Genomic DNA, 16,581 nt, shown 5'->3' with positions numbered 1-16,581 from the left:
CCATATTTCTGGGTGTGTAGCAGCAAGTGTGGAATTACATTGGCATACGTGTAAGTGCGGAGGGGGGCAACTGAAGATGAACATCAGCCTTGCATGAAGTCCTTTCTGGGTCTGGCTGGATGCTTTAATGTATTTCCTGGTAACCAGTCATAGTCCCATCCCCCTATGCTGCGTATGGTAATTTGCACTCTTAATCAAATAATTGGAGTGATTAGGCAATGGGTGGTTTGACTGCAGATTAAAAACAGAGCTCCAATAGACAGGAACCAGCCATCTGGTCTCTCTGTGTGTCTCTTTGCTACCTCTCAATGACTCTTCAGAAGCTTCTGCTGGGGAACATCAAGGCAGCTCTGCTTGCAGGCACCCATCCCAGTGTTAACCTACCCTCCTCCATAACTTTCTACCTACAGGGTTCAGGTTTTAAGGTCTGCATAAGCCACAAGCCCTGTCTCCTCCATAGCATCCCACCGACTGTGATCTTCATCACAGACCAAGCACACCTTTTTGACCGCACCAACCAAGTTCAGACAGCAGAAGCAGTGTTAGAAACTGAAATACTGTATGAAAGCTAGGAGCTAAATGGCACCTTAAACCTAGGTTATGGATGCAACAACGAAATGCCTAGGTGTGCTTTTTTATAACAAGAATACAAAGCTGGAAATGAATGAACTGCAGCTAAAATATTATGTTCATTTTTCACATGGTTTAGTCCTTCCCCTGCCCACCCCCTAATATTCTTAAGAGGGTCTCTTCTCCAGTCTTCAGAGAGCAGCTGGAAGTGAGGAGGCAGAAAAAGGTCGTCCTTTCCTTCCACTCTGCAGTTTTAATCTGAAATTTTAGGTGCAGTACTACACCCAGAGCTCAGAAACTGCTCACGCTAATGAAATTCCCTGTGACAAAATGCGCCTAGAACAATGGGAGTTTCAAATACTGAGCAGAAGCACTCACCAGGGACATCCGTCCCTCTCTCACAAAACTCACCAAGAGTCCAAGCCTGAGCACTTTCCATGAATCATATCAACACTATTTGGCCTGGGGTGGATTTGGTGAGCTGAGATTAAGTCAGCAGCAACCCATCTCTGCCCCTATCTCATTAGCCGGCATTAAGCAAGGCATAATTCTCCCCTTCCTCTCTGCTCCACATCTGCAACATGGGGCAGTAACAAAGGCTTATATTCCTGTGACATAATTTTTTTTCTTACCACTTTTAATACTGAATTCCAAATTGTTGCAATTGTTGGTGAAGGGCAGATAATTCTAATATACTAGCACTAATTATACCACTGGACTGGTTTAAAGATTACAGAGATAATGTGCTTTGAAAATACAAAAAGTGTTGTATAAATGCTATTACTAATTCAGTACTGGCAGTTTTCATTTGAGAAGCAATTTTACTCTGGAGTTATTGGCTGCAAGTCTTTGCAGCAGATGTGACTTGTCTAAGCTGCCAAACAAAACCAAAACTGAATTTGATGCTCTCCAGATCTGGTGAGTCCCAGGGACATTCATGACTCTTTCCCCTAGCAAAGATCCCCCTTCATGCCATCACTTCACCTGAGGCATCACAAACATGAAAGCATACGAAAGGCTGTGCCAGCAGCAGCCTTCTTGCTCTGTGTGTCCTGGCTGTTCTTGTTGTGAGTGAGCTGCCCAGGGACGAAGGCCATGTAGAAAAGGATAAGTATTGCCCTCTCGGGGACCTAATCAAGTATATTGGTTCAGGCTGTACTGTAAATACTTCCAGGTGAGGCCTGACCTATTGCACCTGAGCAAGAACCAGGCTCTGAACTTCTGGGTTTGTCTCCCTGCCATCCCCCACTGCTGCCCTTCTGCCTGCACACACATTCCAGTCCTTCCCCTTTGGACTAACTTTGGAGAGCAACTGGCTTTGCCTTTGGCTCTCCAGTGAATCTGTCCCAGTGTTTTCTCCAAGTCTGGCCCCAAACCTATGAGGACTTGCAATAGGTGCTACAGATGCTCAGCTGCCCACAGTCAAGTGCTAACAGCTGGGGATAGGAGAGGTCAATGAGCAATTGGGAGGATCAGCACAGTGTAGTGGTCAGAGTGCTGGAGACTAGAGTTCAAATCCCTTCTGCGTCATAAAAGTCACAGGGTGACCTTGAGCAAGTGACCAGCTCTCAGCCTGGCCTACCTCACAGAAGAAGCTTGGAGGATAAAATAAGGAGGGGTCAGCTCACCCGTGAGGCAAGATGAGGCAACTGCCTCAGGTGGTATGATTCGCAAGGCAGCAAACCCAGCCTCCAAGGAATGCATCCCTGCGGCTGCTGTCATGGTGGCATCAACAGCTGAAGCGTACACCTTAGAGTCAAAATCTGCCCCCCCCCCGGCTGCCTCTATAGCATCCTCTTGGTGAATGGGTGCTGCTGCTGGTCTCCTCTACTCTTGTTCACTCACCCCTTCTTCCCTGGTGGTGGTGGGTGCCATTTTGTGGTTCACTTCAGGTGCCAAAATGTATTGGGCCGGTCCTGGGGCCAGCCTTCAAAGGATATAAAGAATTGTCTCCAGGACAGGAATAACAGAGCGCTCAGTGACTGGGAACAGCACTTGGAAGGCTGCACGTTGCTCACACCACCCACTAAGCACCTGCCTCATATCTAAACGCTAAGAAATGAACGGCTATTTTGATAGTTTCGGGGGTGGGACTGCAAATTGTGTCAAGGATAGCCTTTTCCTTCCCTTCTTAACACTTCCCTCTGCCAATCTGCAGCCTCGACAGCAGCAGCGGGGGCAACAGACCAGAGCAAAAAAAAGCAAAAGGAAGAAAAATCAGATTGTGAGGGCCCTCTTGTCTTACACAGGCTGATTCTGATGGGAGTTGCAGCACCAAACATCTGGAGAGCACCAGGTTTGCAAATGCTGCAATAGGGAACTCAAGGTATAAAGCAAGCTTGGGGTTTTTATTTAAGGGTGGTGAAGGTAAAGTCAGGAGAAGGTAAACCAATTTTGCACTCATAGGATGTTTGAGAAGGGGGATACTCTGCTCTCCAAGCTATGGAAATGAGCCTCAGGAGAAAGCTCTGCCCAGTCACAGACCCTCTTGTGGGTATAAATATAGCCGACAGAGACAAATTCTTTCCTCCCATTGTTCTAACTTCCTGTGAGCTCAGCACAACACAGATCCCCCTTATCAGCCAGCCGGCTGCCAATCCCGGTTTCTGCAACATGAGAACAGCAGAAGAAAGTCACAGAATTGCTGCAAGCTCTGGAAAGAGAAGCTTCTGACTTGGCGCCTTTCCAGTCTCTGTCCCAAAGGAAAACACTTACAAGCCCAGGGTGTGATTTCATGCAGATGAGGGAAAACATTCAAAGTTCTCCCCCCCCCCCCCCCCGCAGCAAGTTCAGGAGGTATCTGAACTCTCTTTTTGTGTGTGTGTGACGAAGGACAACTATCATAGTGACCCGGTCCTCATATCACCAACTCTGAGTGAATTGCTTTATGAGTTAAATTGTTTTATGTGTTGTTATTTTGTCAAATCAATTTGAAACCTTTTATTGTATAAAGGTAAAAGGTAAAGGACCCCTGGATGGTTAAGTTCCGTCAAAGGCGACTATGGGGTGCAGCACTCATCTTGCTTTCAGGCTGAGGGAGCCAGCGTTTGTCCACAGACAGCTTTCTGGGTCATGTGGCCAGCGTCACTAAGTCACTTCTGGAGCAACAGAACACTGTGACGGAAACCAGAGCGCATGGAAATGCAAGAGACCACCACCAACATCATCATCAGGAACAAGCAAGTTATGCAGTCCTTCTGTATTCCTGGTAATTACCAGCACTTCTTCATCTTTGGTTAAAAAGTAGGACACTTACTGTAACAACTTCACGGCGAGTACTGGCAAAGTACCAGCACCAATTTTTCTAGAAAAACACACACTGCTAGTGCTGAACAGAATTTCAGGCACTTTCTAGACCTTTCAGAGATTCTTTTGTGAAGTGGCCTGGTGAAACCTAATAAGGACTTCCAGAGATCAGGTAGGAGTGTCATGTGGAAGGGCAGGGGAGCCTTAGGTGACCTGCAGTGTTCTCAATAGTTTATAGTCTTCATCCTACAGCTCCCATCAGCCCCAGAACCAGATAGGCTACCCATAGTTAGTCAATATAATCTCCCTCCTCTCTATCCTTTGAAAACTTGAAATCTTGGAAGCACAACAAATTTCACATAATGTTCAAATGATGCATACACATAATGTTTTAATCCTGTCTTTTAAAAATATGATCACTTTTTAGATTTTTCTTCATTTTGTTTCATGTCAGTTTTAATGTAGGTGTTTATTGTGAGCTGCTTTTGTAAAAGAAATAAAAATTAATAAGTTTAATAAAAAATAATTTATTCTGATTGAAGGGTTAGGATTTCCTTGGTGCAGATGATATACGTTACCAGTTACTAGAACTGGAAAAATTGGGGAGTCCACTCCCCAGGCTCTGTATGCCATCAGATACAGCCATGCAGTTCAGTATTGTGGACCCCAACCCTGTCAAACTTGCTCCTGACTGAGATTAGACAGGCCCCCTCCCTACCAAACTTGAGGTGATTGACAAACACTTTTCCTGTTTCAGCAAGCATTTTAAGGTAGGCATTCTAGGATGAATTATAATTGCTCTTATTCTTTGTATGGCTTAAAAAAATCATTTTATGTACATCACTTAGAAATTCTAAATATTAACCAGTATAATAAATAATTAGCTATTTTAATTGTCTCTCCCCGCAATTGCAATTTTACTTGTTATAATGCACCCTGCCTGATTTATGCATCATAGCTGGGCAGAAATTATTAAATAGATAAACATATCAAGGGTGAAATTACAGAGGGTCCTCAAAGCCTTCTACTCTCCACACAGAAAACCCGAGTCACAGTCCTTGTCCCTTCCCAACTTTTCCATATCAGCCAGGACAGCTAGAGGACAGCTCCTTCTCAATGTAAAGTTTGCTCAATCTCAGTTTCCAATCAAAGGCACTCAGGCTAGGAGGAGTCCAGAGCCTTATGCTTAACTGAGTCAGCACAGATGCCCAACTGAGATCAATTCATGGTGTGATTCACTGAGATTGTTAAAACGTCCCCTGTCTTTCCTGGCAAGTGGAAAAGTTGTGTGTTCAAGTCAGTTGCCACAAACAGCAAGCCCAACAAGGCAATTGGCTCAGAGTTCTTGCACAACAATACATCGTCAAGAGTAGCGTTTCTCAGACTTCTGAAGAACAATTCACTTTTGCAGCCAGCAAGATTTTTGTTTAAAGTAGAAAAGACACACCCTCAGAGGATGTTCCTCCATGATTTGTGATTCATTGATCTGGGTCCAGGCTCTGCAGTGGGACAACAGCCAGTCTGTTTCCTAGGAGGAAACTGTGGCATCTCTGCATTGAGAATGGTTCAACAATTCGAATTGCGTCCAGTGCTGGGTTGTGGCAGAAACTCCTGCCCCCACTGGATGAAGAAGATAAGGTCAGAGCACCAAGTCATACAAGGAAGCCTCTGGCAACCTCCCCATGGAGTGAGCAGAAGAATACAGAATTATTTGATGATTTAACTGATTCACTTCTCATTCTGTGGTGTAGGAGTTACTACTACAAAAGTAACAAAAGTGCAGTTCATTATGTCTTAAAGGTAAAGGTAAAGGGACCCCTGACCATTAGGTCCAGTCGTGGCCGACTCTGGGGTTGCAGCGCTCATCTTGCTTTACTGGCCGAGGGAGCCGGCGTACAGCTTCCAGGTCATGTGGCCGGCATGACTAAGCCGCTTCTGGCGAACCAGAGCAGTGCACGGAAACGCCATTTACCTTCCCGCTGGAGCGGTACCTATTTATCTACTTGCACTTTGTGCTTTCGAACTGCTAGGTTGGCAGGAGCAGGAACTCAGCAACGGGAGCTCACCCCGTCACGGAGATTTGAACCGCCAACCTTCTGATCGGCAAGCCCTAGGCTCTGTGGTTTAACCCACAGCGCCACCCGCGTCCCTCATTATGTCTCACATGCTTCTAAATATCAAGAGCCTTTTCACAGAATACCTGTGGCAGCCGAGAGCTGTTAAAATATTCAAACCTAATTCAAGTTAAATATTTAGAATAAGTAATCCAAATAAGTGGAGGGTCATTGACCGCTGTGGGTTGTGAGGGACAGATGTTTTTTAAGCACAACATATTAAGTTTTTAGTGTGTTGCAATACATGTATACACTAAGATTTAATGAATGAAGAGCCTCCTAAACTGGACCACACAAGTTGCTCATGCGAATGAAAGAGTCACCCAGGGAGAATGACACGGATGGAAATTCACCCTGTGCTCTTTGTTTTCTGCCCAAGCTGGCCATGTTTATACAAACAAGTGATAAAGGTCTTTTAAAAATAAGATTATACTATTTCTAGAAGTCTTTTATCTTCCTCGTTTGTATAAAAACTGCTAAGGTAAGCTGAAAGATCATATATGGCAAAAAGGAAAGGGGAAAAAAGAATGAGCACAGGGGGAATTTTCACCCATGGAGCAGTGCAGGCCCTTCACTCTAAGGTCCCAGGGTGGGTTGCAGCATTAAAAACAACTCATCAGTAGATTCAGCATTAGCCAGAAGCTACATGCAGGATAGCCAGGTCCTTACCTTGAAATCTGCCAGCTGCTGGCTGATGACCTCCACTTCTGTCCCAACGACCCACTGCAAAGCTTCACTGTCTTCTGCTGTGGCTGTCATGTAGTTCAGCTCCTTTAGTTTGTCATAGAAGTCCTTGACGCGAGCCAGCGTTGTGTCCACCTGCTCCAGGCGACTTTTGCCTCTTTCGTTCAGTTTGCCACATTGCTTATTTAAAGTCTCCAGCTCACGTTTCAACCCTATGAGGTCGGGACTTCCTTCATCATCCAACATCTGCCTGCATTTCTCTTCAGAAGCTTGGATATCCAGCCTCAGCCTCTGAAGTTTGCCCAGGAATTCATGGACATCCTCTGCTTGAGACTGCAGGCTGTCCATGTCTCTCCCAACAGAGCCCATGCTGTCCAATTCGTCATCTAGGTCAGCCAGCTGAGAGAACATCTCCCGAACATGATTATTAAACTGGCCAATCCCTTCAAGCTTGCTCTCCATAAGTTGACAACATTCGTTAACTTTTTGCTTGACTGCCTTGAAGTCTTGCTGGGCGACCTCAGCTTGACTTAAGAGATGGGAGGAGTCGGACCCATCTGGAGCATCTTCCACCAGGCCCCGAGTGAAATTCCTCAGGTAATCCACCTGGGGTTCCAATGCCTGGATAACCTCCTGTTGGGCTCTCAGCTTCTCCAAGTTCTTAGTGCTGCAGGCCTGTGGGCCAAGAGCCTCATAGATTTCCAGCTGATGCTTTGTCCCATCTAGTTTCTTCTCAATGTTCCTAAAGCTTTCTTGGAACTCCTTCAGCCTTTGCGACATTTCTTCCAGGGAACCGGTCTTTGCTTGGAGTTCCTCTGTAATAGCGTCCATCTTCTGGTTGATCCCAGCTTTCTCATCCCTAACATCATCCTCATCCATTTCTGATGCATTGATCAGGATATCAGCGGCGCTGTTCAGCATCTCCAGAAGGGAGCGGCGCTTCTCCACATCGCTCAGCATAGCCTTTGACCTCAGGAGTGTGGCTTCCAGTTGCACTGGATCCAGAGTTACTTCCAGCTCTAGCATCTTTGACCTGCAGTCCTCCACCCACGGGAAAAGGTCTTCCACATGACGCTGGTATTTCTGAGCCTTCTGTAAGCAGTCCTTGAGTTTAGCATGTCGGTCTGCGATCTGCTTGCTAAGCTCCTCCCAGTTTGCTTTCAGGTTGACCAGCTGGCTTTGCAAACTGGCTCTCTCCTCGCCGGGATGAATGGAGTGAAGCAAAGACTCGCCCTCTACCACAATCATTTCATAGGAGCCCCTGTGCTGGTTGAGGCTCTTTTGGAATTCTTCCTGCTCCTGGATCTGAGACTGCAGCCTCTCCAGCTTAGCTGAGATGGGCCCGCTCTGTGCCTGCTGCCTCAGCTTGTCATCCAGCCAAGTGTGGAGCTCATCAAACATCTGTTGGAATTGCTGGGAGCTGGCAAGCACTGTCTGCAATCGATTCATCCGGTCACCTGAAAATTGGAGGAGGCAGGAATACATTGTTAAGACATGCATTTCATAAAGCTAGGAACCTCTCCTAATGTTCCTGATGCACAAATCTACATTCCAGTCTTTGTAAATAAGCACCTTTCAGTGAAAAAGCAAATTGGTATACCATTAAAGGTAAGGCAATCTTATAAACCTAGGAAGCTACAAATCACAGAACATAGGGTCTATTCAGGGAAATTTAATTGATTCTGTAGGATCCCCAGAACATCTGTTTCCTTAAAAAAAGCTTTCTAGACCTTACATTTACATAGAGGCAGTGGTCAAAATGGGATGGGGTGGCATTCCAATTCTTTTTAGAAAGACAAAATGGAGCCCAGCTAACTATCCCACTTCTTCTACTCATGCATTAGGGAAAAATACACCTGAGAAGTGGCATTGGCTGGGGCTTCCTATTGGGCCTGTGTTGGTGACACACTGAGTTTGCTTCATAATGTGTGGAGTGGTCCTGAGGTTAAGCCTTTCACCACATCTGGGGAGCCAAGGATCTATTGGGTTCTTATTGCCCACACAACTTTCCTGGCTGTTGGGAGTCCTCCTTCTCGACTAAATGCTGTTTGTGTTTCTAAATTCTGCAAATGGTGTTATATAGCACCTGATGACCCCATGTTTTCAAATGATTCATTTCCATACCTGCCAAATCTTCCAGCCCTTTGAGAGGGAGGGCCACTGTCTCCAAGCGCTTCTTCAGCTCATCCTTCAGGTACTGCTCCCCAATGAGGACTGAGAGCTCATCACATAGGGCTTGAGCCTCCGTGATCTCCTCTTCCAGCTGGGCCAGGTTGGACCGGATTTCACTCGTTTCCTCCAGCTGCTGCTTCACAGCCTCCGGCTGGGTGCTGATGGTGGACTGGGTGCTCAGGCACTGCCCAGCAGCCTTCACCTTCTCAGACAGCCCCTGGAGCAGCTCTTGGTACTGGGTGCTCTTGACAATGGCCTGGTCGATTTGGCTGGAGCGTGAGTTGAGCCTCTCTGTGAGTTCAGTCCACTTCTGGTTGACAGCCTGGAGCTCCTCCTGCATGTTGCTGATGGATGGAGACCCTTCGCTGGGGCTGGTGAGTATCCCTTGGGCAGCCTCATTCAGCTGATCATACTGGGGCTTGCGGGACTCAAACTCCTTCAGCATAAACTAAAATGGGGGAGGGCGGTAGAGAAACAGTGCATATGTTTTTTAATGAGAGACCAAGATGGTTAAAAAAAAAGATGAAAGGAGCCAAGGAGAATGCAACCATAGCACTGTCAGTTTTGGTTGCATAATAAAACACTTTTTTTAAAGCACCAAAAGAATGGCTGCCTTCTTTTTATATATATATATATAATTTTTATTAACAGGCCAATCAAATCACATTAATTCCAAATCACATTAATTCCAAATTATACAGCCAGATTTTTAAATTTTTGTTGGGGGTACCCATACATCAAGCTCCGAAAGGGGGCCAAGAGTGGCTGCCTTCTTAAACCTGATGAAAATAATGACTTCATGTTACTACTGGGCCATTTTCAAGGCGTTACTATTATATACTGGCATTAACAGCCAGGGACCAGTTTACTTATAGGATCACCCTATATATGCCCACTCAGCTGCTTCGAACTGTGGAACTGATACTGTTACAAGTGCCACATAATGCTCATTCTGCAATAAATCAATTTTTAGAGTGGCAGCACTTACACTTTGAAATTCCCTGCCCATTGACATCAGGCTGTACAATTTCTGGTGCCTCCTTACTTGCTTTAAACTGCTTTTATTGATTACTTTAATGTTTCTTTTAATTTTTGTAAAACCACTTAGAAGGTGCTTTGTTTTTTACAATCAAGCAGAACATATGTGATGTGATGTAAGCAATGCCTTTCCTGAGAATATCAGTGGTTTCCAAACTTCCCATTTTCACATTAATTAATCTGAGAACACGTTCTATCCCTCAATACACTGCAAAGGATTCTAGGGCGGAGGTGGACTTCAGGCTTGTTGGATCTAATCTGTTTTTTCACCAGAACCCCAAGATCTACCAATGAGAGCTGGGTGCAAAAGACATGCAGGGTGCCTCCAGACCATCCCTATTTGGGGCATTTAAAGTGGATTAAAGGGTTCAGTCACCCAAGTGCAACAAATCCATTTTTTACACAAACTCCAATTTATAAAACAAGTCCCACTTTGCAGCACAGAAAATGATGGGGAAAACTGTGGGATGAATGACTGACTAAGAGGAAGATGTATAAACCCCCTGGAAGCAAAAAAAATTCCTTCCAGTAGCACCTTAAAGACCAACTAATTTAGTTCTTGGTTTGAGCTTTCGTGTGCTAGCACATTTCTTGCACACGAAAGCTCATACCAAGTGTGCTTGCACACGAAAGCTCATACCAAGAACTAACTTAGTTGGTCTTTAAGGTGCTACTGGAAGGAATTTTTTTGTTTTGACTATGGCAGACCAACACGGCTACCTATCTGCCCCTGGAAGCAAATCAGGGTGAATGCAGAAGAAATGCTAAATGGCATATATACAAATAAATCAGAAGGAGTACACAATGAAGACCAGACATAGTTGAACCACAATGTAAACAAATTAATATGAGTGCTGAATAAATGGAATGTCTGGAGGAGCCCATAGTTAGAATTAAATACCAGGGTGCCTCTGAGCTTATTCTTTTCCGAGCTCAGTCCTTTTGCACAAAAAATCCACTCCCTGTTAGCCATCTCCATTTCAGCAGCCTAAATTAGGTGAGAAAAGTCATTTTGTTGTTGCTAATGTTGAACAACTGAGAGATCAACCAGTTGCCAACCCCTGTTCCAGGACACACTCTTGGTTCTTGCAAGTGTTCCAGATAGCCTCACATGACCCGAGTGGATCCTGGAGCACACCTAACATTTCCCTGAGAGTGCACACTGGAAGGTAAGTGGTAAACGAAAGCTTGCCTGCCATGCCTGATTTGATTCTGAATGAGAAACCCCTGATAAGCTTCCAAGGAAGTCCAAGGCTCCTTGAAAAGCTGAGGTCTGAGCAATGAGGCAGCCAAAGATGAACTGTCCTCTTCATTGAGGAAGATACATCCAATGAGCTGCAAATGTATGTGATGTCAGCTGATGAATCAGTTAAATAAGTTAGTCTGCTGCAAGAGTTTAGGTTGGCTGACACACAACTAAAAGCATATTGAGTTGCTATAAACCATCTGTAGAGTTTCTGGAAAGAAGCTGTGGGAAGTCAGCTTGAAACAGGATTTCAGCTTTAAAAAAATGTCAGGGATGATGATGACATTCAAAAGACATTCCACTCCCCTGCCTTATTTGTCCTGCTGCTGCTACAGTTCATATAAACAAGTTGCAGACTGAGAGTCAAACTGTAGAAGCATGGAGATCTCCCGACAATCCTACCCTCTCGAGCGTTTGACTGCCTACAGGCCTCTTCTTAGCAGCATGATTCATAATCCAAGGGAGAGGAAGGCAAATGCAAGAGATGGGCCGGCTGTTCAATGAAACTAAGCATTTCTACACAAGCACCCCTTCTGTCAGGGCTAGTGATCTGGAGCTGGAAAGCAGGTAGGCAAGGACAGGCACCCTGTGCTGCTCAAACTGATGAGCCAGGGGACAGGTGGAAATATATCAGCCCCTTGTACCAACTGATCATTGCTGGGCTAGAAGCTGCAATTGCTCAGGCCATCTGCAGTGGTGACAGTGCAGTGCAAAAGGTCAACAGTTCCCTCTCACTGGCAGATGACCAGCATGGTGCACTCTTTTAGTCACTTCCACCTGCATTGACCGCATACACTTTTCAACCTGGTTGCATAAAATGCCTTTGCTGGCTTCTCACCTGAACTTGCTGCTTCTGTGCATTCAGCATGTTGGGATCGATGGAGAGTGGGCCCAGCACGCTCATCATGAGCTCCTTCTCCATCAGCCAGGGACGCAGCTGGCCCTCAGCCACCTGGAAGCTGGCCAGCTCGCTGGCTGATTTCTCCAACTTCTGCTGGCGCTCTGCTGTCACCTGGTTGGCATGTGCCCACCTGGAATCTGAATGCCAGAAACACCATGACTGGGTACATTCCCTCCACAAAGGCTTCCATAGGACTCATTGGCTACGGGTGAAGGCGGACCTCTAAGGGAATTTTTAGGACTTACCTGATCAGGTATTTACAGCAGGAGTGGGAAAACTCAGGCCCGTGGGCCAAATGAGGCCAGGTCTCCCCTCCCCAGGTGACATGGACCTAGGTGGTTGGGACATGGTCGTCACAGCATGTAGGCATGTGTGTTTGAATATGGGTGTGGTGTGAGTGTGGGGTGGCCTTGCCCTGTATGGCTAGAATGTGGCCCCCTGGAAGGTTAAGTCTGTCCCTCATGATTTAACTGAAGATACTGCAGACTGAACCCAAAATTTAACGCAGGTGCACACTGTGTCCTACCCCCATGCTAAGGGCTCCCCCTACCCACAAAATGAGGTGGTGCACCTGATCTCAGCTGAATGGCAGAGCCTCCTCCATGAACTTTTGGAAAGATTCCACACAATGCTTTTCATTGGCCCAGTTCCTATGCAAACAGGGAGTGTCTCCTCTCAACAAACAGAGGTGGAACTGCTCTTAAAACTGCTCTTAAAAAAAAAAGTTTTCAGGGGAAAATTTTGGCAAATAAAGCAGTTTCAATATTCTTTTGCAAATATGAATTACAGTTTAAGCAAACATTTAAAATGTCAGGCTTCATCTTTTGTGGGGGTGGGAAATCACACAGCATTCCCCCAAAATAACAACAGTAAGACTGCAGTAGCTTGGGCAAGCTGACAGGCACAATCAGCTCTGACACGCATTCAAAAAACAGATCATGCTTTGTGCTAACTAACGATTTCTGGCTGCTTCAGAAATAAAATGTCATTATAAACTGGCCAGGACATGAGCCTGTTCTACCCAGATTTGGAGTGGGATGTGCAAGGGAAAGTCTGGAAAAGGAAACACAACCAAATATGAGGGTAAGGGAACTCTTGACTATAAGGCATGCCCACAACTGCAGGCTTCAGAGTCTGCAACTGCTACACACTACTCAGGAGGGCCTTGTGCAACTCCATCTCTCCAGCCAGTGTGGATCCTCTGTTGCATGTAGAACAGGGAGTGGGGTGGAGAGAGACCATGCACTCAGCCTGGGAGGGGCTAGAGCTCCCAAATGGAAAGAGCTGCACATTCCAGTGGAATAATCCACTGGGCCAACCCTGTGGGAAATGAATGCACACCCACACACATGCACTTAGGATGGCCCCTTTTCTCACACCAAGGAGAACTGCCTAAGACACACCTCCTCTCTCAGCCTCTCCACCCCCCCCCCCGATTGATGAACACTCCTCTCTGCCTGCTGCACATGCTTTCTCCACTTAACTCTGTGATAGCCTGCTTTGTTCAGAAGCAGGATGTGCTGGCCTGCTTGCCACCGAAAAGGTTTATCTGATGATACCCCAAGAATGTCAGTAACACAATTTCTAAATGATTCCCCCTCCCCAGCCAGCACAAGCCATTTTGCTTCTACAGGCAAGGACAAGATGGCACCCCTCATTTCATACACGGATGCTGACTGGACTGGTAGCTGAATCTTATTTTGATACTGGTGATAGGACAGCATCGTCCTGAGCATAGCAGGCTTCTTTAGGGGGCGCAAAGGAGGCTGCTGTCTGCCATCTCACTGCCATTCCCTGCCCTTCAGCATCTGCCATCTGAGGCAGCCAACTCTCATTCACTTCCACAGCACTAGAGTTAAGAGAACTTTCTGGACCTTTGGCTTCCTTGTTATGCTTTCCACACTTTTAATTTAGCCTACAGTCCTTTCCCGATTGCCATGGCACCACCCACCACACAGTCTATATTTCAGCTGAGCTCTGCTTTGCCTTTCTAGAACTGGCTCAGTCTTGCTCAGCCCCAGATGAGTTTCTCAGAGGTTTCTGGGTCACATACTTAAGTCCTCCAGCATCCGCTTCCAATTTCCTGCTTCTGGTGATTCGGGATATTTCTCCAGGAGTCCAGAAAGAGACTCTTTTGCTTTCTGGACTTTCACAGCGTTCTGCTCCAGCTCAGCCAGAAATGCCTACAGGGTCATGGGTGGGGAGGGGAGAGAGCCACAAGAGACAATTGCAATATTATTATTATTATTAGAAACAGAATATGGTTTGTTTGTGGATCTGATGAAGCAGCAGAAATCTCAAGGTGTGGGGTGGACGGGTGTGTGGGAAGAAAAACAGCTGCCATTTCCAAGGGATTTAAGTGCCACATGCATTTCAAACTGGGCCTGTTCATGAAGGGCAGAATCTAGAAAATACTATAAAATAAGCACACTTTGAACTTTTCTGAAAAAGACAACACACCCAACAACACTTCCACTGATAACCAGAAATATATTACAGGCCATAATGTAAAGCCACATAATGAACTCTCAGGGCAAGTCAGTTTGAAAAACGCACAATAATTTTTCACAACACATAAAAATGGGTTTATAAACGCAGCTTTGTAAAGTATCACCAGTCAGATCAACTCTGACTGATTGCCAATCCTGAGAGACAGTACTTCATTCTCCACTTTTGTTAAGTCAGTTACAGTAGCAGATTTCCAAATTTGGACTTTCAGGGCTGCAAGGTCACCATCCAGTCAGCCATGTTATCCAAGGGACATGTTATCTTTAAAATACATTCAGTTTCAGATGGCTCTTCAGAAGTGTTTGTTAGCATTGAACCTTTTGTCTGCTTAGGGCCACACTGTGCCATTTTGGCTGGGCCTTCCTCTTTGACAGATCAGATGAACTTTGCTCAGTTACTTCCTCCATGTCTGGTGTCAGGAATTTACCTTCTTGTCCTCAGATTACTGCAACACGTTATACATATGGCTGCCTCTGAAGATGGTTCGGCAACTTCAGCTGGTGCAGAATTCAGCAGCCAGACTGCTCACCAGGGCAGGATGGTTTGAGTATATTACATAGATACTGGCCTGACTGTACTAGCTGCCGGTTAGTTTTGGGGCCCAATTAAAAGTGCTGCTTTTGACCTATAAAGCCTAAACGACTCAGGACCACAATACCTTCAGGACTGCCCCTCTTCGTATGAAGCTAACTGGGCCCTGAGATCACCTTCTGAGGCCCTACTTCATGTGCCTCCTCCATGAGAGGAACTGAGGGTGGGAGCACAAGAACAGGCCTTTTTTTGCAGTGGCTCTCTGCTTGTGGAATGCTCTCCCCAGGGAGGCTCACCTGGCGCCTTCATTATACACCTTTAGACGCCAGGAGAAAACAGTCCTCCTCAACCAGGCCTTTGGCTGATTACACCCAATGCCCTTTTTAATGTGTTGTGGGTGGTGGATACTTAGTTTGCTCTTGCTTTTATTATGCATTTTGTATTTTTTTTTTTGGTCTTGCATTTTTATGTTGTGAACTGCCCTGAGATCTGTGGATGGAGGGCAGCCTACCAACTTAAATAAATAAATAATAAAATAAAAACACTTTCCCTTCTGCACTCCCTTTTTAATGCTACGTCTGGGGCTCTGCTTACTTTTTTTGATTGCGCATAAAGGCCTTAAACCGCCTGTGGTTGTCACAGTGCAACTAGATTCTTGCCATTAAGCTCAGTGGCTGGCCATGCACCAGCACCAACAGTTAGATCAGCCTTATAAAAGAGAACCTCCTGTGCCAGATCTATAAAAATGACCACTTCCAAATTGCGTATCTTTGTCATATTCCCCCCCCGAAAGCTATTTCATATATGGACGTTCTCCCCTTATATTATCACAAACTGCTGCAAACAAGGTGAGGAAGCAGGATATCAAGGTATGTATGAAAAACAATAGGAACCTTGTTATGGTCCGCCTGAGCCCTCATCGTCTCTGACTTGGTAGGTGAGGAGGAAGCTTCCAGTGCGGTCAAGGCCCGCTCCTTTGACTCCAGCCACTTCAGCACGGAGCCCACCTCCTCCTGGACATCTCTCATCTTGGCCAACATGGAGGACAGCTGCTCCTGGTGCCCCCGTAAGGTGGCACCAAGCCCCTCGTACTGCTGGTTGACATCTGACACGTCACACTGGATCTCTGTCAAATCTAAACAAAATAAAAAGAGAGAGGGGGAGGACTGAATCAGAGCCGGAGAAATGATTTTATTTCCATATTGATGGTAATATAAAGATAAAAAGTTAGAGATGTGTTCATATGGACAAAGACAGGACACCTAAGCAGATCAACTGAGGTGATTCCAGGGGTACCTGTGCGGTTGTACCTGTGCGGTTCACAGGCACACTATACATACAAATGTGTGCTTTCCATACATTCTGATGGAAGGCAGGGCCAATGAAGTCACAGAAACAGGAAATGCCAAGTTATTCGCCATGCATTTGAGAACAGACCAGACATGAGTTCCAAAAGGCACTTGAAATAAGCCAGTCTTCCCTACCCTGGTGCCCTCCATGTGTTTTAGCCAACAACTCCCATGAGCCCCAGTTGCATGTAGTCCAGCAACAGGTTGTGGGGAGGCTGTTCT

General features: G+C 45.9%; 1 protein-coding gene across 1 annotated transcript in view; it reads right to left on the bottom strand.

Moving 5' to 3' along the window:
* The window catches only part of MACF1 (microtubule actin crosslinking factor 1), a 298,900-nt gene that overhangs the window by 77,583 nt on the left and 204,736 nt on the right, over positions 1–16,581 (bottom strand). The window contains exons 54-58 of the mRNA XM_083512609.1: positions 15,904–16,145; positions 14,025–14,154; positions 11,909–12,108; positions 8,739–9,234; positions 6,600–8,071 (exon numbers count right to left, since the gene is read on the bottom strand). Of these exons, the coding sequence (XP_083368735.1) occupies positions 6,600–8,071; positions 8,739–9,234; positions 11,909–12,108; positions 14,025–14,154; positions 15,904–16,145 (2,540 nt within the window). The remainder of the gene's footprint in view (positions 1–6,599; positions 8,072–8,738; positions 9,235–11,908; positions 12,109–14,024; positions 14,155–15,903; positions 16,146–16,581) is intronic.

This window comes from Podarcis liolepis (genome assembly GCF_965112155.1).
Source record: "Podarcis liolepis genome assembly, chromosome: 7".
NCBI classification, from domain to species: domain Eukaryota; kingdom Metazoa; phylum Chordata; class Lepidosauria; order Squamata; family Lacertidae; genus Podarcis; species Podarcis liolepis.
This window is presented reverse-complemented; position numbering and strand designations above follow the sequence as displayed.